Source organism: Neodiprion fabricii, chromosome 1 (assembly GCF_021155785.1).
Source record: "Neodiprion fabricii isolate iyNeoFabr1 chromosome 1, iyNeoFabr1.1, whole genome shotgun sequence".
Lineage (NCBI taxonomy): Eukaryota > Metazoa > Arthropoda > Insecta > Hymenoptera > Diprionidae > Neodiprion > Neodiprion fabricii.
Window position 1 is genome coordinate 12,474,202 of NC_060239.1, and position 25,059 is coordinate 12,499,260.

The following is a 25,059-nucleotide window of genomic DNA, read 5'->3' on the forward strand; positions in this document are numbered from 1 at the left end:
TGATAACTCCGAAACGAATTACCTTACGCAAATCTTCATTCAGATCTTTTTTGTAGAGCGTAAAATTTCCTACAAGAATATGTTTTGTTTATATCTTCACACTGATTCGTTTTCGAGCAATAAAATTCAAAAAAATTTAAAAAAAAATTTTTCCCATGTTATTTAAATGGGAAATAGAAAATTGAGAATCGCCACCTCTAAATATCAATATTAAGAGCTCATATTTTACCGAGGTCATTTTTGAGGGACACTCGGAAGATTTTTCAATGTTCTTCGAAAAAAAAAAAAATAGTCGGTTTTTTTGGAACACTCTAGTGTCGACTAATATTAATCATTTCTTTAATTAATCGATGATAGTAATTATTTTCATCTATATTTACTACGAAAAAGAAAAATTTTCGATTTTCTGCTGAGGTGCTAATTTTTCTTCGCTCTCCCCTGAGTACATTATTGATACACAATATTGCTAAAATTTAGACTAACTCGTTTTGCAGGAAAGGCTACCAGGTTGTTATCACATAATAAATCACAAACTGTACCAATTTTTGAGGGTTTAATAATGGATTATTATTCTAATAGTACAAGCTTTCATGAAAAATTTGGCTCAAAGAATAATGAAAAATTTGTAAAATTGGTCAAATAGTAGAATTATTACAGACTCATCTGTAGCAATCTCAACATGTTTGAGTTCGTTATTCTTCTGAAATTCATTATGGCATTTAAAATTTTGGATAAGTCGTCGAATGGCCTTAGGATTTGTACCACCTTGGTCACACACTGACTGTGAAGCAACGATACTCAGACCACCCAACAATAAGTGTACTCGTCGCACTATATCTGTGTATATGCGTAGAAGAGTTTCCGCTGGACTCAAAGACTCCTTCGAAGTATCGGTTGGGAGTCAAAATAACGAAAGATTAAAAAATCGACTAGTCGAAGATCCAAAATTTTTTAAATACGAACTTTAAAATAACGAATGATCAGTGATCTGAAATTGAGATTTTGGGTAAATCAACCAGTAGAATAACTGTTTTCCCGAAAGTTTATTTACCCGAAAAAGTAATTTCAAAACAGTCTGCATTTCAAATGAACAGAGCACAGATTGTGAAAATACAGAAAAATAAAAGTTCCAAAATTGAAAATTTGGAGCTGCTAGTTGTTCAAACAGCCAAAAAACGACGAAATTATATGCCGAAAATTAAAGTTCATAAAGAGCAAAATTTCTATCCGCAGAATGCTGAAGGACGAGAATTCTAAAAGGATGAAATACCGAAAGGTCGAAGTACCGGATCTCCTGAAAATTTGGAAATTTTGAAATTCGTGATCTCCATGCTAGTTTGATCAAGATTATCTCATTGTATTAGACAATCATCTGTGCCATCAAAAAGAAAAAAAAAAAACAAATACAAAATCGGAAACATATTTTTAATACCATTCAAACAATAAATCTTTTTTCCTGTACGTTCGATTTATTCAAGACTGTATTACATTAAATCATGTTCCACGTTCCGAAACGCGCTTTCGTGTCACGTTGCCAGCGTAACGCCATCTATTAGCTGCAACTATTGACGTTAGAAAAAATAAATTTGATTCTGACGTCTTGCAACCTTTTGGTGTTCCGTCTATTCCGTCTTAGTGGGTTTCGGGATTTCGACGTTCCGAGTCATTGGTCAGTCGTTATTGATGAATTCAGATTAGTAAATTTTCGAAACAGGCACGAGTCTCACATTTGAAAAGTCAACTTTGAAATTTCAGTCCGGTTTTTCAAGTAATTAAAAATGAAACCGCAGTGCTCAGTTACTAGGTGAATTTGCTGAATGAGTATACGTAACGCTTTAACTCTATAGTTTGTGTATGATAACCTTCACATTAAAACAAGATAGAAATCTTTTGATCGAAAATCAATCACACAATTTTACATTCATACAACGTCACAAGTATATTTGATTACCAAACAGAATATTTTGAAAAAATGTACTATCATTCACAAGAGATAATCTTTTACTCAAGAATAAATCTTGATACTTAAGTAACTCTTATTTTTTCAACTCTTACTTAATCGGTGGACGATATTTTTTGTCTAATTATTTTTCAATACTCAAAAAAGAACAACATACTTTTGGTCTTTGTTATAAAAGATGAATCACCGAGATTGAATAAAACATCATCAGGTTTATTGAATAGATCGCGAATCATTGGTCCTGTAAATACGAACAAGACATCCTGTACCACTCACAATCAGTATACCACGAGGTTATGCGGGACTGTGGATTGCTTACAACCCGCATAGCCCGGGCAACGAAGCTAAAATAAAAATACTAAATCCGAAAGTTTTGAAATTTGGTGAAAATGTTTATTAGAGCTTAATCTTGAACCTGTCAAAAGTCTTGACCAATTAAGGTCCGCAATCGTCGCCATCTTGTACAAAGGGTGTACTTTTATGGTTTTTGGTCTGTAACTCTTTATTTATTAACTTTATCGAAAAAGTTGTAATGATCAAAATTTGAAAACATTTGATTTTCTACAAAAAAGGTTGAATTCATTTTTTTCATAAAATTAATATTTTCCGTGTGAATAGACGACAAACTTGATGCAGATGTCACGTACGCCGTCTGGATACATACTTGTAAATATATATCATTACTTTACTCCTAAAACAACATAAATTGACGAGGAAGCATAATCTTTATTTATAGGAATTACGTTGCGGGAAATGCATGGAAGTACAAATCGTTCTGATTTGTATTCTCATGTATTTTTAAGGAATAACATTCTCGTACAATTATTAAATTTATACAATCGCTCGCCGGATCCCGGGTCTAATCAAACACCGGGATGAGGCCAATGCGAGCCTTTGTTTCAAAGGGTCTAGCCGCATAAGCATGTCAAAAATGCCCCCGAAGATTTTCAGCTGAGAACAAGAGCAAAAAATTTGTCATCCAAAGGAACACATTTCGACCAAAATTGCACCCTCTAATCTTCCTACTTATTGCGGACCGTCAAATATCGCGTTTTGGCGTTTTTCCTTTTTTTCTTCGACCTCATTGAAGCTACCGTACTAAAAACAAATCACAATTCAACCAGTGAAACTAAAAGATCAACATCTTCGCCAATAATAGGCACGTTACTTTTTTATGAAGATAATCGGATTACAGTGTTCACGATTAAAGAATCTGCATAATCTGTGCTCTGTCGACATCCTGTTCCCTGATCGTTTAGCTTGGTTGATACCATGTCAATTAACCTGCTTTTGTTTTTGTCGTTTGAAAGAAATTGATCATGCTGAACGGTGACACTCATACTTTCTTCAAAATCGATGCCCATAGACTTTTTAGCAGCATATCGGCGATTTTGCTCCGCTTTCTTTGTACTGTTATTCGTATTGGAATAAGCATCGATAACTACTGTGCAATTTTTACCGTGATGTCTCTGAATATAAGTGATGTAGCTCCCCCAAATGGTTGAATAAGTTGAGTTTGGTTTCCAAATGACTCGATGTAACAGGAATCCACCGTCAACAATGTTATCATAGTCTTGCAGGGTAATGTCTTCGTTTGATAACGAAAAGATTTCCTAGATCGCGGATTTTTTTGTTTTTCGCATGCCAGCTTCATAAAAAAGCGACAATGGGTGTGCAGCTAATTCATGTTCCAAATGGTTTTCTAGTTCTTCGTCGGTTTTTTTTTTTTTTTTTTTTTTGAAATGACTGTTCTTTGAAAACTCAGTAGGGGGTCAAGTAGTACTATCTCACAACTAAACAGCTGTCGGTCGGACCCTATACAGCCCTTCCCCTCCTCCCGACCCGAGCAGGTATACAACCGTCAAACACCGTCCTTGGTGGGGATTATATTATGAAGAAGTTCGTCGTCCATTTACTTGGTAAATGTTGGTTTTTGAAAAAACTAAATTGAACTTTTTTGCCATCCTAAATTGGCATATTCTATTAAAATAAAGAACTATGCAAATAAATAACGCCCACTGGATGTCAGAATTTCTTCGTACTATTTCATTTACTGAAAAATAAGATAAAAATGCATGCACAATGGATTTCACTGGTATGGTGGCATCGCTACTGCCTAACGAGATACATGGATGCAAAATAAAATTCTATCAAATTTAATGTAATAGCACATGATAAATCGGGAGATAATAAACTGAATTGAATAAAAAAAAAAAAAATATTTGGTTGGTTCTCAATTTAATAGGACTTTTATACAAGGAAACCAACGATAATTTTCAATATCAAAAATAAATAGATTTCAAGGACTAATGTTTGACAAATCGTCACCTGTGATCACGAAAAATCAGATATGAGAATAGTAAACAAATCAATTTTTTCATGCCAAAACTGACATCTTCGTACGCATTGTTTTATGATCGAGTAATAGAATAGACTCAACCCTCTCGGAAAAGACCCCAACTTGGGTGTAAATTCGTACCCTCAACCCATAGATAATGCTAATTTCCCATAAGAAAAAAGTTAGGGGTACGAATTACACCCAAGTTGGGGTCTTTTTCCGCGAGGAAAGAAGGAACGGCGGGCGCTAGGCACCAGTTGAGGCCAGTGTTTCAAGCTTATGTGGAAGTGTGACTACGATGTTTGTATCAAGTGCGGATACGATGTTGATAATAATTGCAGATATCAACGGGGAAAAACGAATTAAACCTACCGTCCGGGACAAAGGAGACAAAGCAATGTTTTTTCGTTACAATTGATTCTACATGTTTGGATTATATACAGAGTGGGATAAAAGAACAGTACCAATCTAAAACGCGGACAAAATACGACCGCGTTTACCGATTTTTTTTGTTGCTCTTTTTGCGTTTGAAAATCCGAAAAATCTCTGCTTTTTTTCCGAGATACCCGCTTTTGAAGAATGGATTTTTAAAAGATCAGTGCGAGGATGAAAAAAAATTATTAGTAAAGAATGTTCCACCTAATTTCCATCCTAAATTGTTATTCGGAGTTTAATTCTGGCAGTTTGGCAATTTTCCTAGATTTTATGAATATGACATGAAACGTTTCTTGTCATATTAGAGTCAAAACACGCGCGTCAGATTCATGAGAGATTATGGCCGAAATCACCGAGTTAAAAAATCCCCGACTAGTACGTGTTGATCAACAAATGCAGGAAGAGGATTTAACGTCGAAGTGTTACGACTTTTACGCTGTCGGATCGCCAGCACAAGAAACATATTGCTTCAAAGGAATGGGGGTAGGTTTTGGAGATCCAGGGTGCGGCAACAAAATTTTACTCCAGACGTTTTTCGAGAAAATACATCGGCGAGTTGGATTCGAGGGTGAGAATTTGAAGAAATTGTATCATTCGCCAATTCTCTCGTGCTTGGTGGGCATGGGGGTGGTGGTTCTTGAGCAAGGGTTGATATTTATGTTTCTAAATTATTATGACTTGAAGCAAAACGATGTGGTGTAGTCTATTCATTCATTACCAATTTTTTAATTCCTCCATCAGGCGTGGTTTTGCCATCTTTATCTTAAGCTGGCATCGTCATCGATTCCGGCGAAACGGTTGAAGCAACAATATCGCGAATGCGGTAAATAATTAGCAACAAAAGAGCGCCAAATTCTTAGTATTGTAATCCAAACTAATTTTTTCGAGTTATTTATTCCAGCTTATTGTTAGAATACATCGTCAGACGGGGTATGAAACAGTGGGACAGAAAGGCTGCTCTCAACAAAGTTTCGCTAAAGTGTAAGACCAGGTTATGTGAGTTCAACTTCTACGGAGCAGTGAATAATTCTCCCCCATGATTAAAAATGTAAGGCTATAGGTAATGCGCCAATATCAATAGTCAGCCGTAACGCCGTCATAGGGAAATTTATAAAATCTTCGTTCCATGCCTGGTGGTCGGTCGTTTCTGATTAAATTTTAAGTTATTGGCATCATTTATAGTCAACTTTTTTGATAATGGGCTCGCTTGATAATGTCCCGAAAATATAATTTTAACCTCGAAGCATGCGTTTTGACTCTAATATTTGAATAAAGTAGAGTAGAGTTGCTATAATGATACTTTTTACAGAATTAAACTTCGAAGCGCAATTCAAGATGGAAATTGAATTGAACATTCTTTAATATTGATTATTTCATCCCAGCGGTAACTATTTTAAAACCCTTTTTTCAAAAGCTTGTAATTTAGCAAAGACTGAAGATTTTACAGATTTTCAAACTCAAAACAAAAACTTTAACCTTCTTATACCGAGCGAAAAAAAATGACTGAAAGTCGGTCGATACGTTCGGATTTTATTCACATTTTGAATCGGTCCACATTTTTAGCCCGTCACACACGTCAAGTATTTGAATAAGGCTTCAAAATTAGCTGAGAATGGATATACCAGGGTTTTCACGATTGCTGATCACGATTTTATCATCATATTTTCAAAATTCGAAAGTCCAACATAACATTGCAGTCAAAGATGAGAAAATCGTTCTTTCTTTTTTATATAGACTGTCAGTAATATTGAATTAGTTTATAACAACACATATGGCCACTTTTGCCAACTTTTTCGTATTCCCGTGACTACGCCCCCCCCCCCCCCCCCCCCCCCCCCCAGTGGACTGTCGGCACTCAATACAAAATGGAATATAGAGAAAAATAAAAAAATCTCTTGGGAATAATATGTTGCGGTCATTCCAGTTTTTCAGGTCAAACAAGTTATATATAACGTTATATATATACAATAATATGGTTGAGTTGGAAATAATGATTATTTTTTAATTATTTTGCAGAGAAAATTACCGTGAATCAATAATTTACGCACTCATTGTACGTTATGCTCGGTGGCTCGAGAATCGAAAGATTACTCGACTGTTTTTCTCGAAAACAAAGGATTATTGCACCAAATCGCTTCACACATGTACAAGGATCGTCGAAATCCGTTTGTATTAGGCCTGATGGTTCCCTTGTAAGAGGGCGAAATCCAAAGAATTCCAAATGTTTTACTGCCACGTTGGGTTGGACTTTCGATCCCGGAAATCAAATAGTATAATCGTGATCAGCGACTTCGAAAATCCTAGTATATCGATTATTAGCTGATTGTAAGGCTTTTTTCGAACTTTCGTCCGCCATTTTGAATCTTCGAATTTCACATTCGTAATCAGCAGCCCCAAAAGCCCAAGAATTCAAAATTTCATGTGAATCGCACGTAAGAAAAAATGTATACATGGACGCGTTAAAGGTTGTCTCGTGATTATAAAAAAAGTCACCTATTTCGTACACAGATATCGGCGTTCTTTCGTACAAAATATTTTACGTAAACCGTACAAAACTCCTAGCAAATAATGAACTCAAACGTCAAATACTCTACTGTAACGTCAGGACTCAAGTCACGGCTCCGCTACGCGGATCAGGAAATCGATCGTAAGTGCTACTAGTCGTAAAAAATTTCCCGGATCTTATCAGCTCTCAGATCACAAAATTCTTATATTCTAGCTTATCGCTATCGTCGATGTCTGCTATAGCGGAACGCAGGTTATCTGCAGGACGCGTCGGTGCTTCCTAATTAATCTGTGGCGTGGTGACGACTTCGCGAAGCTGTGAGATAGGTACTGATGTTTGAGAGGAAGGCTATGGCAGGGTCTTATAATGGTCTTACATACAGGTTTCGAAACGACTACGAAATGATAGGTACTCGTAGCTGATCCAAATATTGTTACATTTTTCGCCGCTACGTGGCATTGCTGCTTAGTAGTGTGCGACAAGGACAGAGTAGTTTCTATCTGTCTCCTTCAATCTCCTGAACCAGACACATGAACAAAAATAAGCGGGGAAGGGGGGAGCACAGAAGACACATGGGTGGAGGCAGCCCCCTGACGATCACCACTGCTCGTATACTAAAAAATTGCGTTTTGTCCCCGTTTTTTAGTTCCTCTACGTGGCGCTAGAAGACTTCTGACACGCTCGCTGCCCTCGCTGACCGCGCACGAGCTTGTCAGACAACTACTAGCGCCACTAGTGGTGGAGATTTGCGGCAGAATCGAGGGACATTTTGCGAACCACTTTTAGCAGCGTGTGTCAGAGGGCTGGGTGGGGGATACTACCAGACCGCAGCGACGCATATGGCAGCGAGCGAAAAGAATAGATCACGGTCTTACATACAAGTCTGGAAAGTCGCTAAAAATTTCAGTGGCGGGGGTATGTCCTCTCATTGAAGCACCGACCGTTTCGCCTAGTGGCCACGAGTGTCGCTGCTATCGAGGGATTCAGGGTGTGTGAGAGAGACGGAAACAGATTTCAAAACCACGGACGGTCAACGACCTGTTTTCATCTCTCTCGCACAGCCTGAATCCCTCGATAACAGCGACACTCGTGGTCACTAGGCGAAACGGTCGGTGCTTCTATAAGAGGACAAATCCCCACTACCAGAGTTTCCAGAATTGTATAGAATACCGTGGAATAGATTTTCGTAACGGACTCACACGGCCTCATTGAAATGAGGCTTCATTATCGGACCTGTACGTAAGACCACGGGAACCCCGGTCGTTTTGGTTTCCGTTGCGGTAGAGCTCCACGTTGGTCGTCTCTAATTGAGGCGTTAGCCTAGCCGTCGTGGTCCTTCCTTCGAAAACCTCTGATACTGCTATCACTTGACCTTATCGAATTGAGCACGGATTCCACGCTTGGTGTGGCACAAAGGCGAAAACAAGAATGAACAAAAATTCTGGAATATTTAATTCGATAGTCTGTAACGTGTCAATTGCCAATCGGGTTGAAGCATTTACCATGAAAATGCATTCGCTTTCGTGTCTCAGATGTTTCGTTAATTCGTTATTCATCATTGATGTTATCAAATGTTGTCAACGTCACATTTACACTTCATACAAGTATCGCGATGAAGCTTAATCTCTCTATCTAATAAAAATGTCCTGAAAAAATGAGAAAGAAGTAGCAACAGGTGAAAAAGATTATAATAACAATAGTATAAAAAATATTATAATAACAATAGTATACGTATGAAGTTGGCGGTGGAGTGAGATGCCGAAAACAAAACAAAAAGCATCTAACAAAAAAAACTTCCTTTGACAGCTGTCATCGGCTGTTTATGACAGTCTTTGACAAATATCTTTATAGGTATCTGTTTCTGACACGCAAAAAATAAACATGCAAACGAGAATTATCAAGATGATTCCCGACGGGAATTGTCTTTTTCGCGCGCCAGCGTATCGTGTATACGGCACTCAAGATCGACACGCAGAGGTGAGACTGAGTATCGTTTCAAATATATAGTAATAGCAAACATGTCAGCAGAAGTAATGAAACAGAACTCTCGAGGAGAGTTATATCAGAGAAGAAATAGGTTTTTTCGGATCCTGTAAATCCTTGATCCGGTTGACCACTAAGTAAGGGCCTTCCCAGTTCCTTTGTAGTTTCGGACATCGTCCTCTCTGTCTTCGAGCTTGAAAGAGCCAGACAGAATCTCCGAGATTAAATTTTATATCCCTAGCTCGAATATCATAATGAGGTTTTAATTGACCTGCAGCCATAGAAATTCTACTTATAGCAAAGCTATGAATTTCTTCTATGGGGAAAATAATAACTATAGCAAAATAAGTCGCCAAATGCAATTGGGGATGCATGGCATCGGGGGTTTTGTACATGTGAGTGGATTCCTTTACGAAAACAATCTGAGCAGACCTGCATAGGGAGCCAATAGCAATGTCGGATTGATCGGAAACAACCGATCAACAATTGCAGACCTGTCATCAAATCAGCATAAATAAATTCACCTGTATAACAGACACTGTATAAGGAAATAGTGAGGCGCGTAGCGCCGAGGTGGGATTGGCGCGCGAAGCGTGTGTGGTCACTAGTGGATTCTAATTTCTAAACACTAACGCCAAGAATCTCACCCTGATACGCGTATAGTATCAAGAGTTCTGAAATGGCTCATCGTCTTATTATTTCAAAGCATACACTTATTATGGGCGTCAATTTTTGTATGCTTTCAAAACTGCACTACTTGGAATTGATCTTGAATCGAAAATGATAGGTCTTTTTTGCTGAAATTGTCATGAATCAACATTAGACTGAAGTTAAAACTAAAACTTACTCACTTGATCTTCATTTGAGGTACTTATTACGAGGAGCTGCTCACTTAAGAAATCATTGAACCATTTTACAAAAAATCAGATAGGCAATCGCTAGGAATCGCTGGAAATCCTGCGAGTCGCACGATTCCACATTTTCTCATGATTTTTCCAAATTACAAGAAATCGTAGGGAATCGCCAAGAAATCACGAAATTTTCGGAATCGCTGGGAATCGCTAATCCCCTTTCCATGCAAGCAAGCCTTTGTCCAACGTTCATGCGTTATAAATTTATCAAACAATACCAAAGAAATTGGAGTGCTGTGCACATGGTATGATTTAACGTTAGAAAAAGTCTTAGTTCCTGTGCCGATGGATGTCCACGGTTATATAAATATTAAGTAATATCACCTCACTATGTCATCTCCTATAATAAATGAAAAAAGTTTAAGTTCTCATAACAATATTTTTAAGAAAATAAAAAAATTCTTCTAATATCTTAAATAATCTATGTTATTGAATGGGTATCCATGTATCCTGAACCATACATTAATTAATTTCTATCCATAATAATTAATCAATATTTATTTCTCATTTTCGATCTAGAAATCGGTGATTCTTGTGAAAAATCATTCGTAATGTTAGAAGTCAGGAAAAATCACATGAAATCGCGAGTAATCTCATTGATTCAGGCGTTACGAAAATCGCAATCGAGATCACAAGAAATCGATTCCTTTCAGAAATCGATGAACCACGGAATAAGCGAATGCGCAGCCCCTCGACTTATTACGTAATAGTATCAACTGCATCTTCATCTGCATATTTCGACCACAACTGAGTAAAGACTGGAATATAAAAATTAATAATCTGGTATATGATAGAGATGATGAAGAACAAATTGGTCCCAGACAATCTTATTTCGCAGCACTTGCTTATCGGACTAGAATCAAGTTACAGTTATCGAACAAGAGGCTGCCAATTGTGACCAAACATGATAACGCGGTGTCGCAAATATGATAGTATGCGCCCCACGTTTTTCGGTACAAGTCTGTATGGGGCTAGAAAACATTAATTAATACTTTTTAGTCAGTTTTGAAAGCGTTGAAGATTAAAATTTTTATTTTTATTTGAATAATTATTTTCACTATGGGTTACTAAAATATATAATATGCAGGACAATAATCGGAAACTTTATAGCTCTAGAAGTACCGAGCTGACTGAAATATCTATACACGTCTACCACGCACAAACCCTATTACATTCGAATAGGGAAAAATGGAAAATTCTAATTTTTATGACATTTAAACTTACAATTTCAGAACTGATCGATTGAGAGGATGTTATCGTAAGAAACGTGATTGTTTTTATCAATTGGGCTTCCTGCAAATTTTTTATTTCCGTTACTCCAAAAATAACTCAGAATATGAAAAATTTGTAAGAAGATACCGTATACACTATTCATGCGAATAAGCCAGCCATTCGGGTTGATCTGTTAAAAATCACTCCCCAGTCTAACACTTGGCATTTCGTTACTTCTGGTATTTCAAATGTGGAGTTGAAACATTGAATTTTGACGTCACGGGCAAACCAAAGCCGGTTTTGCTCCCATACACTCCTAGCTACTTTTAATGATTTTTCATAAAAAAATTAAAGTTGCGAAAAGTTGTTCGATGATTAGAGTATATTTTAATAGATACAATTCTTATAAACATGAAAATTCTCGATATTTTTCTTTTCCAACACAACTGTTTCTGGATTTTATAAACTTGTGTGATAAACAAATTTTCACGGCAGGAAAATATTAGATTATTACTTTGTAAATTCAGAAAGGTTTGTACAAAAGAATCGGCCTAACAGTTACATATTTCTCAGCGGCATTTTCTTACGTCAGAAACTCGTTGAACGATGTTTAAGCTTGAAGCTTATCGCAATGCAAAAGTACACAGCAACTTGATCAGCTTGAGTGTAACGAGAAACCAAAACGAAAACAAAATCCCCAGTCAGACTGGCGATCAATGCAACGATAACTAAGTGTTAACAATAGCGAACCACCGTTGGAAAACATATACTGGAATCAGTAACTTCGTATATTTCCCTTTAACGTAAATAATACTCGATCGTCATAATAATTCAATATTTTAATGGGATTGCGTTTGGCAAGGGTCAAGTTGAGAGTGAATGTGTTAATAAAATGTCAATTTACTGCTGTCACGTTTTCCACTCCTAAGCCTACGCGTATAAGACAAATACTTAGTACCTTAAAAAAAAAATTATTTATTGATATGGAGATGCAAGCGAGTTATACTGCAGTTTTTTGATATGATGATGGAATCATTTCAAAATTGTAATCATTGATTATAGTCGCTCAGTTATTCTGCATGTTAAGTAATTGGGTGATTTCCGGGTGTTCTAACAATGGAACTTAATTCGAAAAACTGCTTCCGAACAATTCAAAGGTCATCAACAATATCCAAATTTGAAACCCTAACCGATATATTTTGGAAAGCATTATTTTTTCTTAAATTCTGATAGTCTTGAAACGAATTTTCGTTGATTTTTTTTCAATGAAGTTCGAAATAGAATTTGGTTACAAGAAAATTATAAAATTCGCATTAATAAATTTGAACAGATGGATCAATTTACTAAAAGCCTTCATTTCGTCTGCCAAGTAGAAATCGTTGCGAATGATTTCGATGAAAATTGTCTCAACACGATAAAAGTTTCCAAAGTAGTAAGTTTTTCGCAAAGAAGTTGAGCAAAATTTTAAATTTCAGTATTTCGAACATTTTTTATGATAAAAACCCATTTCAGAACTGTAGTTCAACTTCTTCAGTGTCGAATTTATTTACAAGAAAGCAAAAATCCCAAAAAATTATTCTATACAATAGAAAAACATAAATACATGGAAAGAGAAAAAAAGAAGAGAGAATCAGTTTTTTCTTTCAGCAGTTATAAGTGAGTATTTCCATGACTAATCCATGGAAACAGGAAGAGCAACCGGAAGAAACATCAAGAACAGATTATGTGTGGGTCGATAACAAACGGTAATCAACTGCAATAACATAACAGTCAGATTAAGAAGATAGGAAGACTTTTCTTTCTAAACTTTACCTAAATAAAGCAAATGTGAAAAAAACTTGTCCCAGGAGAAAGAACAAACAATTTGTAGCACCATTTCAGTATCAGTACTTTCAGTATCAATAGATTTTTTTTTCAAATCTAGGCAGGAGTGGTGTTTCGCCCAAAAACTGCATCTGATAAATGCCGAAGAAGGGAAGGATGAATTGGATATAGAGTGTCAACTCAACCGGACAATTATGCAAAACATGGCGTCAACTGTCATACCGCCAACAAGGCTAACTATCGGTACCATTAGTTAGATAAACTGCTTTGAACAAAATTACTTTTTGGTTTGTTAGAAATCAAATTGTTGAAAAAATCAGTGAAATTATCAATATTGTTTGTTTTATTTTCGAATAGTTCATTTATTGAAAATATAAATATAAAGGTATACACAGTGAAATTCAAGGGATTCCCAACCTTCATTTCTAGCTATATAAAGCAACGATGTCCCAGAGCTGAAACTTTTTTAATAAGGGGTATTTTTTTACATAGAATTCAATTATCAAAAAATACGAAAATGAAACAATCGTGGTTAGGTTCAATTTGTTTTTCATCGAAAGAAATAAGCTTTATCGGAAAATCCATACGATCGATTTTTTAAACTCGAATTTGCACCACGTACAAATTTTTTCATATTCTTGTATTAACTTTTGGCATTTATGATTTATTTTTTACGAAAAAAAATATTTTTCGCCCTTAACACATTGTTTTTCCGCTTGAAGTGTATACTATTTAATGACTGCCTAATCATGTTTACCGTAATACTCATTACACATATATTGATCCTAAGCCCTATCGCCACAGTCAAACATTGTCATAGATCTTGTGTGCAGATGACATTTTGAATATTGCATGCATAAGAATGATGAAATTCAGGGAAAAAAGCCGCATTGAAATTGATGATGTATGTTTTATAATATCTAATTTATATGTATGAGTATTTTGAAGCCGCTGATTGAGTTGTGGTTCTTTATCAATCACCAACATGTCTGTGCTTGCTCCACACATGGAGTCATCTCTAATTGAGTGGTGCAATTATGACTCCTCCATCTCTTACGCGCTAGATTTTCAAAATACAAAGACCGCTTTCTTTTCATCAGCATTCTTACGACGGGTTGGTGTGATGAGGGTGAATGGAGTACAGTAAACGCGAATGCATACTATAAGCAACTAGTCCGGTGTGATAACGGAGGTATAAACGAAGCTTTAATGTCATCTTTTGAGAGTCTGATACAGTTGGCGACTTTCGAAGAGGAAAAATGATCTACTATATTTACCTGAATAGCGTGTCTTATAAACAAGCATCATCCAGAGGAGCTTGGCTTGAACTTCACAGTGAAATTCCATTTTTCGACAAATCATTGAATATAAATGTAGGAAGTACCAATCAGACGGTGCAGGAAGACAGTCGTACGAAAATACATACACATATGCATGGAGGGTACTGATAATATGCTAATATCGTATGAATAAAAATGATAAACACAGAATGGAATATTCGTGTGCCGTTGATACCGAGTAAAACCGCAATGTTCTGAAGCGAAAAAAAACATCAAAAATGCCAAAAACTAATTTAAGAATCTGAAAAACAAAATTGTACTCGTTGCAAATTTGATTTAGAACAATCAGTTGTATGAATTTTGCAATATCTCACGTTTTTCGATGAGAAATAAATGAAACAGACCTTACCATAATTGTTTCATTGTTTATGTTTTGATAATTGAATTCTACGTAAAAAAAAGACCTCATATTAAAAAAGTTTCAACTCTGGGAGACCGTTACTTCATATAACTAGAAACGATGGTGGGGCTCGAATTTCATTTATTTTCAAGACCAAGTTGGCTTTTTTTACCAGTCAGTTATCATCGAACCATTGTTTTATCACGGATACAACGAGAAAAATAATCTTACCGTCAACTTGAAGTTCAGAAGTGATTTGTAACCTATCATAAAAATTATTCAAATTGCAAAGAATATCGACCAATGAACCAGATGGGACTGTGAAAAAAATGGTCCTTTTTTTATTTTTGCTTCAGTTGTAATAATGCAAGTACTCAATTCTAACTGCTGTAAGAGAACGTCATTGCCCATTTCCTTTCTCTTGGAAGTTATTTCCGTTTTTTATATTGTATAGAATAATTTCAGCACTAAAAAAGTTGAACCATTATTCGGATAGGGTCAAGAATTTTTATCCACATTTCAGAACTATGACCATTGCAAAGAAACCGAAAACTCATAATTTAGTTCCAATTGTTGGCTGAAAATATCCATGATCATTTGGTTTAGGGTGACTCGATACTCATATTTGTGCAATGATCGTGATTATTTTAAATCAAAACGTTAAGCTTTTACTGAAACTAAGGTTTCCTGGAAGTTAAACTAGCTATTGGTGAGCAAATGTGACATAACCTCTCATAAACGTATTCGTGAATCGTAATAATAGAATATTACTACCTGAAGAAGCCATTAATGTATCAGGTAATCACGTGACTGTAAGATCCTGTTACATCATATGCCTAAATATGTGTATTACAGAGGTATTTTGCAGTATCGATAATGGAAATATTTGCTTACGGAAAAAAAAATTTATTCCTAAATTCGAAGAGTTGAAGAAACTCTCACAATCAGTGGGAATCGTCGTATGAACTTTTAGACTTGCATCGATGAACGTTTTATCAATTCCTAATATAAAGTGAAGCCCCGTGAAATCTAATTAGGCTGAAGTTAGTAACGTTAACGAACGAATCATCAGGGAAAATATCATTATTGCGTGATTTTAGAATGACTTTCAACGAGTCGGCTTTTTAAAATAAGAGTATGTTTTGTTTATCATGGTTTACCAAGTTTCGTATACTCTTCAAGATGCGAAGTAACAATTTTTACTGAATATCATATATTTATTTATGCCTTATCGGCACAAGATTCAAATCGCATGTGAGATATGACGCGGAAAGTTTTAATAATGGTATTTATTAGTACTGATTAGTCTTGAAGTACTATTTTATGTTAGTAAATTTCGTTCATCGGTAATGATCAAAGGGTGAATCTCATTTATTACGACGATTCAGTCCGCTCGGGTAGCCGCCTTCAGACAAAAAACCATTTTGAACAAAGAAGTGACAGATATCATGACATTTTATAACAACCTGAGATAAGATTTGAAAACCATAATTTTTGATATAGTGAAAATAATGTAAAATTATTTAACACCATCTCAGATAGTTTGAGCTTAGGTTTTCTCTTACGTGGTGTTACAATACGTAATAGAGTGCCGAATCACAATTTTTCTTCAAAATAAGAAGAATTTTTCAAACTGTTCGTGGTAATAGTCTAAACCCAAGCAAATTTTTCCAAATTTCCATATTCTTCAGAGCCTTATTTGATGATCGATGAGCATTTTTTGGGGAAGTGACATTCGATCCCAGGGTCTGATATTAACAAAGATCGATAAGGCGTCATGTGTTGGGATTGTATGTTTAATTTGAATTTGTCAATTTAATATATCAATGTAAAGATAGTTAAGTTTCTAGATATCTGTACGTTTGCTAGCTACTCTGTCAATATTTCTTGTGACAAGAATCATTTGCTTGGGTAATCTTGTGTTTCTTGTAAGACTCTCTGAGGATAAAATTGTAGTATTGTTAAACTAAAAGTGTATCCTTTAGTTGAAGAGAGATATACAAGAGCAGATTCGTCTTGATTCCATGTTTCCAAATCAGCTTTATGACCGCGAATTCTATTTTTTGAGAGTTGTGAAAACTTTCCCATGTAAGTCAATTTTCGCAAGGAATCCTTCCTTATATCCCAATGAAAAGTTTCCGATTCAGTTCTCTATTACATGTTGTAAGACCGCATAAAGTAAATCTCATGCCGAAATCAAAGAAAACGCACTATCCTTGGATGACTTTGAATAAATAATTTTGCATTTTGACACCGCGCATGAACATTTTTGTTTCACAATTATGAACTAGGTCATTATGAAATGTAATAATATCGATTATTATTTTTCATCTGCTTTCTTTCGAAATTATTTTTATTCTAAAAATGGTTGACCTGACCGAAATTCCACGGTAAAAAATAAAATAAAACTGTCCCTTGACCATCACCGACGGTAGGAGTCTATTAATTATTCATGGTCACTAAAAAAAATTGAAGTTATCGAATTGCAGTTACGACAGTGACGAAACCGGTTATCTTGGTAAATGTGCTTTAGTAATTGAGATCGATAGAAACAAGGTAACAAAATTCTGATCCAAGCAGAATATACTCTCACATTGATAGGAATTTATTCTACATCACCGGTTCACCCGATTTCATAGTTACGATTTTACTTACGTAATTGTCTAATTTTTTACTATATGCTATTTGGCTTCCAACAAATTTCAGTCAAGACGAATTAAATATACACATACAAATATATGACTACAATTTCTTGTTCCGGAATACATTGCCATCTGAGTAACAGTCGAGAAATAACTTACTACCGGTATATTTCGAAGAAGTGGCGAATCAATCGCACTTTGAAAACTGATTCGTTGGGAAGAATATGAAAGATTCATGAATCTTTTTCCTAGGAATAATAAAATTGACGCGGATACGGCAGATCGAGAAAGGGGGCTGCGTGACGTCACCAATGGTAAAGTAAATTTATGATATTAAAAACAGTGACATTCAATTGCATATAACTTTTGCAGTTGTCACAATCGACGAGATTTTGAGGCTTGAAAAGTTTATAGCGTAAACCTGTTGAAAAGTAACGAGAATATGTAATTTTATTAAGATGAGACAGGCTTGTATGATTAAATTCTGTCCTAACAATCAAACATTTGCTACCGCAATTATCAATCTTCCAAAATGTATGACATCAAGCTGTTCAATGTACATAGATACATATATATGTATAACCAATAATTACGCCTGTATTATTTACTGTCTTTTCGTTCAGCATCCGAGCATGCAAATTTACATTTTACGTCACGAATGTTAATTCACTATCAATTATTGTCCAATGCATGGCACGAACGCGGATATCTGCAGCGTATATTTATCGAACAAATATTCATCAGGGAAACGAAAATTTCATACAAGTTGTGCTGACAATGAGTGATAGAAGTGGACGTACTATTCCTTGCGTCGTTGCCTCGTAGAAAAGAATATTTACGCGTCAAGTTATCGTCAAAGTCGCATCAACATTTAGACTGCTGCGATCATATGAAACAATTTTTGCGATCGATTGGAAATAAGGAAATATGTAAATGGAAACAACGTCGGCATTGTGATATTGATTTTTTTTTCTTTTTATCCTACCCGGCAACATAAAAATTGCTATCGACTTCGCAGTGTTAAGAACTACACGTGATCCTCAGTGAATGCGAAAACATAACTTGGTCTTATATTTTTTTTCATAAACGAATGCGACGAAAGCTGCGTGAATAATTACGACCTTGAATTTCAACAAGCTACACAAGCATTTATGTTTATCGACAAACCTGTTTAAAGTTCAGAAAGAAAAAAAAAATGCTGTAAGTCGGTACTTGTCGCATCAATCACACGAGGACATATTTAATGCGAATGGAATGACAGGAACAAATATTTTTACTACATACATCAATTCCGAAGAGCTTGGAAAATATCTCGCATTCTACCGTAAATATATGATTCTGTATTTTTATTTTCATCGCATTATTTCGGTCAATTACTGAAAAATTTCCACGTAGACTTCACGAGTAAATTATAGTTATCTGTTTTGTTCAATACATCAGTTTCCATGGATCTGTAGTTAAGAAGAAAGTGACAAGCATTGATGAATATAACACTGACTTCGAGCTATTAGTTTTTACTTCCACCTGATAAGACGAACGAGGATACCACAATTTCGACGAAATCATAGTCGACTTGTAATGATTATCGAAAAATGTTTCAAATATCGTTGAATGCCGCAGTTTCTGCCCGGAGATTCTTTGACACATTACAATACAGTCAATGCAAGTGCAATCAAACAAGCCAGTCGAGTACGAGGTGATAAAAATCCTATCACACGTACGATCGTATAAACTTGAGCAGAAAGTTGACCCCGACAAAGATAAAAAAGCAATAACTCACCTCTGGGGCAAGTGGCTTTCCGGTCTAGAACAAAGGACAGTTGAGATGCTAGTCGGCACAATAAAAGTTTTAAAAATACCCGATACTGTTCATCGCGATATCGTTGGGCTGGGGAAGGATATTAAGAAACACTTGGGAATCACTGTGCACTTGATCGAAGATCACTCTCGAATGTATATACGCAGCATCCAATCGTTCTTTTCCCAATGGCCACCAGCACAAGACTGCCGTCACTGGTCCCGACCACGTGTACCTCGCACTGGTTTTCTTCCAACACAAACCAAATTTATGCACATATTAACATGCCGCTTCGCACACTGTTACGCGGGACATCGTGCCGGAGCGGCATACCAGAAGTGTGTTGTTGCTATCTTTGAAAGCGAATGTGAAAGACGCGGACGCATCGTTGGTAGTGGGTGAAGTTTGTTGTAAACGTAACGGCCTCACTGGTTATTACCGCTCTATATTTATTACCACGCTTCCCAGAATGTCTAATAAGGAATTAGCCAATCGTGTATATTGAAACCTTGCTTACATTTCAGGCGGACCAGTTTACATCGATGTGTGTATCGCCAAATTGTTGGCGTGAGGATAAGTGACGTTTAATCGTAAATGTGGTGTTGCCATGAAATTGTTGACAAGGATTTCAACGGACAAGTACATCTTTCAAGGGAGCCCTGATCCAGCAGGGCCGTGCGAAAGATGACGAGTCTTCGAAGCACTACTCGTATCACGACTCCTCTTCCCAAGATTACTAGTTTCCGTTTCTTTTTTCTCTCTGATATCAAGTCTATAATTAGATGCAGTTGTAAGCGATATTGGTCCGAGTAGTTTATCAGAAGCATACGAGAAACATTGTCAGACGTGCCAATGTTTCAAAGGAGAGGAGGAAAAAATTACGTAAAGTTGACTTGATCTGATGAATAGGAATCACAGAATTATCGTGTAAATTTTTTACCTTGCGTAAACAATCACGCGTTAAAAGCGGACTGGAATTGACCTCGTATTTTTAAATCTTTCGAAACCTTTTTTGTGCAAGGTATACGTAAGAAAAAAAGACGCGTGTTCTTCCGTTCGTTCAAAGTACTTATGTTTGAAAAATGAAACGGTATTCAATTACTTTGAAAGTAAGAGCACACCGGGCAGCATAATTAATATTTCCGCTTGCGTTCATCATCGAGAATTCGTAAGTGATTGAAAAAGCAAAAAGTCCAAATCGGTATAAACACTTCAAACGTTTCAAGAGTTTTATTGTTTCAATTCAATTTTTACAATATTTCAAAACGTTTAAACATTTTAATTCGTTACAACAATTTAAAATTCTTCACCTTTCACTAACTTACACTATTTTCACGGATATCACTTATCTTTGCTTCTGAATTAGCATACATCCATTTATCACCCTATGACCAATGTAACTGCAGATATAACTTGACAGGCGTATCTCTTACTCAATCATTGAAAACACAGCAAAAATCAAATCTATCAAGATATTATCCGGAAAAAATGTGTGGGTATCCCACAGACTTGAATGAAGATTGTATTCATGTTCTTTTTAAAAATTTTAAAGATCTTAATATGAGTGAAAAAATGTTTGAGTATTTGAATTCTTCATAATAATTCGAATTTCTTACTGTTTCAGTAAGTAAAATTTTTATTATGAATGTCGCTTCTTTGTGTCTCATAATGAGCCGTAGTTTATCGTTTCACGTTGAATGGAACCGAATATGTCAATTATTAAGGAGATGTATAGTCAGTCCTCATATAGACTGACAATGAATAATATGCCCCTCACTTCAACTATTATCAAAACTTATGCATCACTGACGTGAAAGTACCGCACTCAGCGCAATTCTACATATATATGCAATGCCGAATACGAAATCGATCTAAAAGACGTTTTGTTTTACGCAACAATAATGCCAAGGAATGTAGTTGTGTAAATTGAATTGTCACTTATTCCAGGAATAAATTTCCTGACGTTATAACACTCGAACTTGCTCGTCTGGCAAATTATTTTTTCTGTAAACAACTCAAAATATTCATTAATTTACAATAAAAAATATTTTGATTCATAAGAAAAATCATATTTGCTCTTTTTATGCATGCTCTGACAATGAGTAATAAAGTTTCAACCAGTTTAAAAATTACCATATTGAAAGACTCCAAAATCTGTGTAATTGCTTATATACGTATGATTATAATACAGATAACGCCATTATCTCAATGTATGCTATACGAAGATATAATACGAGAATAATTGATAGAACTAAATATAACATTACAATTAATGATATTGCATACTCATGTTTACATTGTTATGATATTTTGACATTATGTTGTAAGATACTGTAATGAGAGACAATTACATTGAGGACTGAATTTTTTTACAGAATGAGCACATGTCGGCGAAATTACAGTTAGTATAACTTTGGTTATCATCATTCTCTTCCTGAGTGTGATACATTATACACGTATGAAGAGCCGTATGATAAGATTAAAAAATGATGTTTCACCATTATGCTAGATGATTCTCAGCTCGAGATCGGCTTGCCGCAATATTATCTGACCGCCAAAAATTGATTTCCAACGATATTTAAAAAATTAAACAAGGTATAAATCTTTCTTTAACTCCAAAAATCCATGCCATTGGAATAAAAATTTGGAAAAAAAATTAGAGCAAACACAGTATTTACGTTGACAAGTTCCCGTGCAATAGAAAAAAAAAATATCGTTAATATCATAATAGCGAAATATCGACTTTATTTGAACAAAACGAGGACCAACAAAACTATCACTTTGCAGCCGGCCTGGTGTATAAATCGTGTAAGAAGTTGGTGTTTAAATCAGTTTGTCAAGGTAAAAATAATTTCCTCCCAGAACTCATTGTGAATTATATTAGTGTGATCATCCGAAGTATATCCACGTCCGCTTGCCGCATAGTTTTCCGATTGTTCTCGCATTTCATGGCCGTAGCCGGAAAAATTTCTATTCAAATTTTGTCTCTGTAGTTTCAATGACTAAGGCTCAAATATTTACGGAGTTATCGCACACAGTCGAGAGCGCAGGGACAGCACACGGTGAGGTAGCAAGTTAGGTACTCGGACCGAGGCGGAGCAACCTTTCCTTCACAATACATTCTTAACCATTAAACCGGGCTGTTTGGCCGGGAAGATATTTCCGAGAATATTTCAAACCGAAATACTACTGCATTTTTTGCGAAGGACATTATATATATGTATATATATATATATATATATTTCTATAGCATGAAACTGTAGGTATGCGAAACGAAGGTTAACGATGCCCGAGCAATAGAGATACTTTAGCTCGAAAGTGTTTCGTGGATGGTTGAATTTTCAAAACTAAAATTCCGGACTATCCAAAGGGAACCCAAGGAAATGTAGCTCGAAAATGTACTAAAAAAAAAAAAAAAAAAGAAACGATTTCAAGGAAATCAATTCACCGATAAGTGCGGGGAGAGTTTCGGGCCGAGTACAAGTGACGGTGTAAGCGCAAGTGCCAAGTAACTAAGAACTGCGTGCACAGGGGTGCACTTTTTTGGGGTAAAATTTTAAATTCGTCGAGAAAATAATCGAAGATTCGAACATTTGATTAAAGAGCTTCCTCAATTTTCAACTTTATACTTTTCTATAATTTTATAAGTAGATAATTCCCGAATAACATTTGTTTCTTATTTTTCAGATCAACATAGAAAAAGCTGCAGCTGCAGCAGTTTTCGCTTTCACGAAAAAGAGGCGTTCGAGAGTCTCCATAACGCCGGCATTTTGTTTTGCACAAGAATAAAAAAAAAATGTTTTTCAAAACTTGAAAGTCTTAATAAATCAATGTCAACATTTAAAAATCATCGAATTATTTTATCACCTTTAAAGAAAATTTTTTTAAATGCCTATCTTTCACGCATCTAAACGGTTTGCTCCCCTTAACAGTTCCCACAAGCTGATATCCCATGCTGCTGATTACTGTTACGCCCGGGCGTATATTTTCAAAAATTCTGTTTTATTTAAAACAGTAATGCCTTTACTTTTATCTACCCGCTCAAGGGACCCTTATTGCGCGATAAAACAATTCAGTATCATGTTCTTGTAACAACCGCCTCCTCCACCTAAGGTAAACATCACGTACAGTCGGCAATATTGGGTATCATAAACGTTCAGATTAGCCAGTACTAGGAACTGAGCTGAGAAATGCTGAAAGTACGGGTTGCCCAACCTAAAATTCTCTCTTTCTGTAAGGATGGATGCTGATCGATAATTAGAGAAAACTGCTTCACTTAAGAGTTCCAAATTAAAATAGAATAATCATACGGCAGTACGAGTACGTGTGTGAAAGTTACGTTAGTATATATTTTGTTAAAATTTGAACTGTACAATAGGCGAGATTGAGAACCGCGGAATACACAAGTTCTCAAGTTCTGCTCTGGCGTGGGGCTCGACCTGTGGATCGGCACCAAGGGGTCACGCTCGCACCTCATTGGCTAATTACCGCGCGCATTAATACAACCAGTATGCAATTACAGGCTCTTGGGTCCTCAGGCCCAAGAAGCCGCGTCTTTCGTCTGTCAAGTCTCGAGGTGCGTGGGCGTCAATTCGAGTTGGCGCTGAAAAATCTTAGTTGTTACAGATCTAATAAAGTCGAGCGCTTTGATTTATTCTGTTAACACTAGAAATACCGAAATTGAGACATAGTTATTTTTACCAAAACCGGCCGAAGTTACTGTTGTTAAAAAAATATCTAATAATAAAAAATGTTCATTCCATACCGATATAAACATTTTCTATTAGTATGATTTTTTCAAGACCAGTCATTTTGACTAGTCCGATAGATGCAGTATCAATTGTAAAAGACTCGCTATCACCTATATTACAACTTTACTGTTCTTCACTAATCCTCCGCGTTTCGTGAGAAGACGTGGCGTTCTTTCTGATAATTTTTTCAATTTAATTCAAGTTTGCCCTGACTCCAAAAGAACTGGGTGATATTAAGTGATGGTAATAGTTACAAGCTTACTTTTACGAACGTTTGGACATGACTTTCGTGATAAATTTCAATACAAATTCAAAATTTCACAAAGGCTCGGTGATTGACCAACATCGTTTCGAATCGATTACCGAACAACGACGTCTCTTGCATCAGTCTCGCCGCACTCATCTGAAAGGTAAGCTAATTCGAGCAAGTTCCTGTAAATTGTATTTCACATTGATATTGTTAAAAAATTGTTCAGTTCGTTTAAATGTCCGACTACACATTTTGTTAGACCAACGTGTCTTGAATTGATACAAATAAATATTCATTTCGCCGCTCGTGACCGCACATTTAGTTGATTCAACGACTTTTCTTTCTCATTGACAGCGTATTTTATTTTACTCTTTTTTCTTTAACTAAAATAAAAAATGTGAACATGCATGTAAATTCATAACTTAAATTTAGATGTTACCTAAGATCACTTATAATCGGATTGATTCAATTATTTATTTATTAATGAGTAATGAAACAACTTCATCACGACACAACGGACGATTTGCAGAGAAAAAAAATTATAAGATAGAAAAAAAAATGATATCCAGCGTTGTTATGTTTTCACTAGTCAGATATGTCATTCATTTTCAAATATGGCTGACTGATATTTTCGTGAATTTTCTATCATTTAGATCAGTGCTTCTCAATGTTTTTGAATTTGCGACCCCCTTACTGGTAAAAAAATCTGGCAAGCCCCCAGTTCCATAATAAAACTATGCCAGTGATTCCATAGGATTTTTAAAATCAA

The 25,059-nt window shown here is 35.7% G+C and overlaps 3 protein-coding genes across 8 annotated transcripts in view; 2 read left to right on the forward strand and 1 right to left on the reverse strand.

Moving 5' to 3' along the window:
• LOC124179937 overlaps positions 1-19,403 on the reverse strand; it is a 55,684-nt gene extending 36,281 nt beyond the window's left edge. For all 3 annotated transcript variants that reach the window (XR_006870177.1, XM_046564831.1, XM_046564821.1), the window contains exon 1: positions 19,272-19,403. The gene's annotated coding sequence lies outside the window, so the exon portion shown is untranslated. The remainder of the gene's footprint in view (positions 1-19,271) is intronic.
• On the forward strand, positions 18,091-20,845 carry LOC124180025. Of its 4 annotated transcripts, none has more exons than XR_006870189.1 (2): positions 18,091-18,815; positions 19,814-20,845. XR_006870189.1 is itself a non-coding variant. In XM_046565008.1 (2 exons), exons 1-2 carry the CDS (start codon positions 19,152-19,154, stop codon positions 19,858-19,860), a joined length of 579 nt encoding a protein of 192 aa, XP_046420964.1. In that variant the 5' UTR covers positions 18,878-19,151; the 3' UTR covers positions 19,861-20,845. The 4 variants fall into 4 exon arrangements, 1 of the variants encoding a protein (XP_046420964.1); XM_046565008.1 differs by lacking the exon at positions 18,091-18,815 and adding an exon at positions 18,878-19,683; XR_006870191.1 differs by lacking the exon at positions 18,091-18,815 and adding an exon at positions 19,614-19,705.
• Positions 20,846-24,307: 3,462 nt separating this feature from the next.
• The window catches only part of LOC124179660 (glutathione S-transferase 1-like), a 97,278-nt gene continuing 96,526 nt past the window's right edge, over positions 24,308-25,059 (forward strand). Inside the window, exon 1 of the mRNA XM_046564585.1 lies at positions 24,308-24,450. The gene's annotated coding sequence lies outside the window, so the exon portion shown is untranslated. The remainder of the gene's footprint in view (positions 24,451-25,059) is intronic.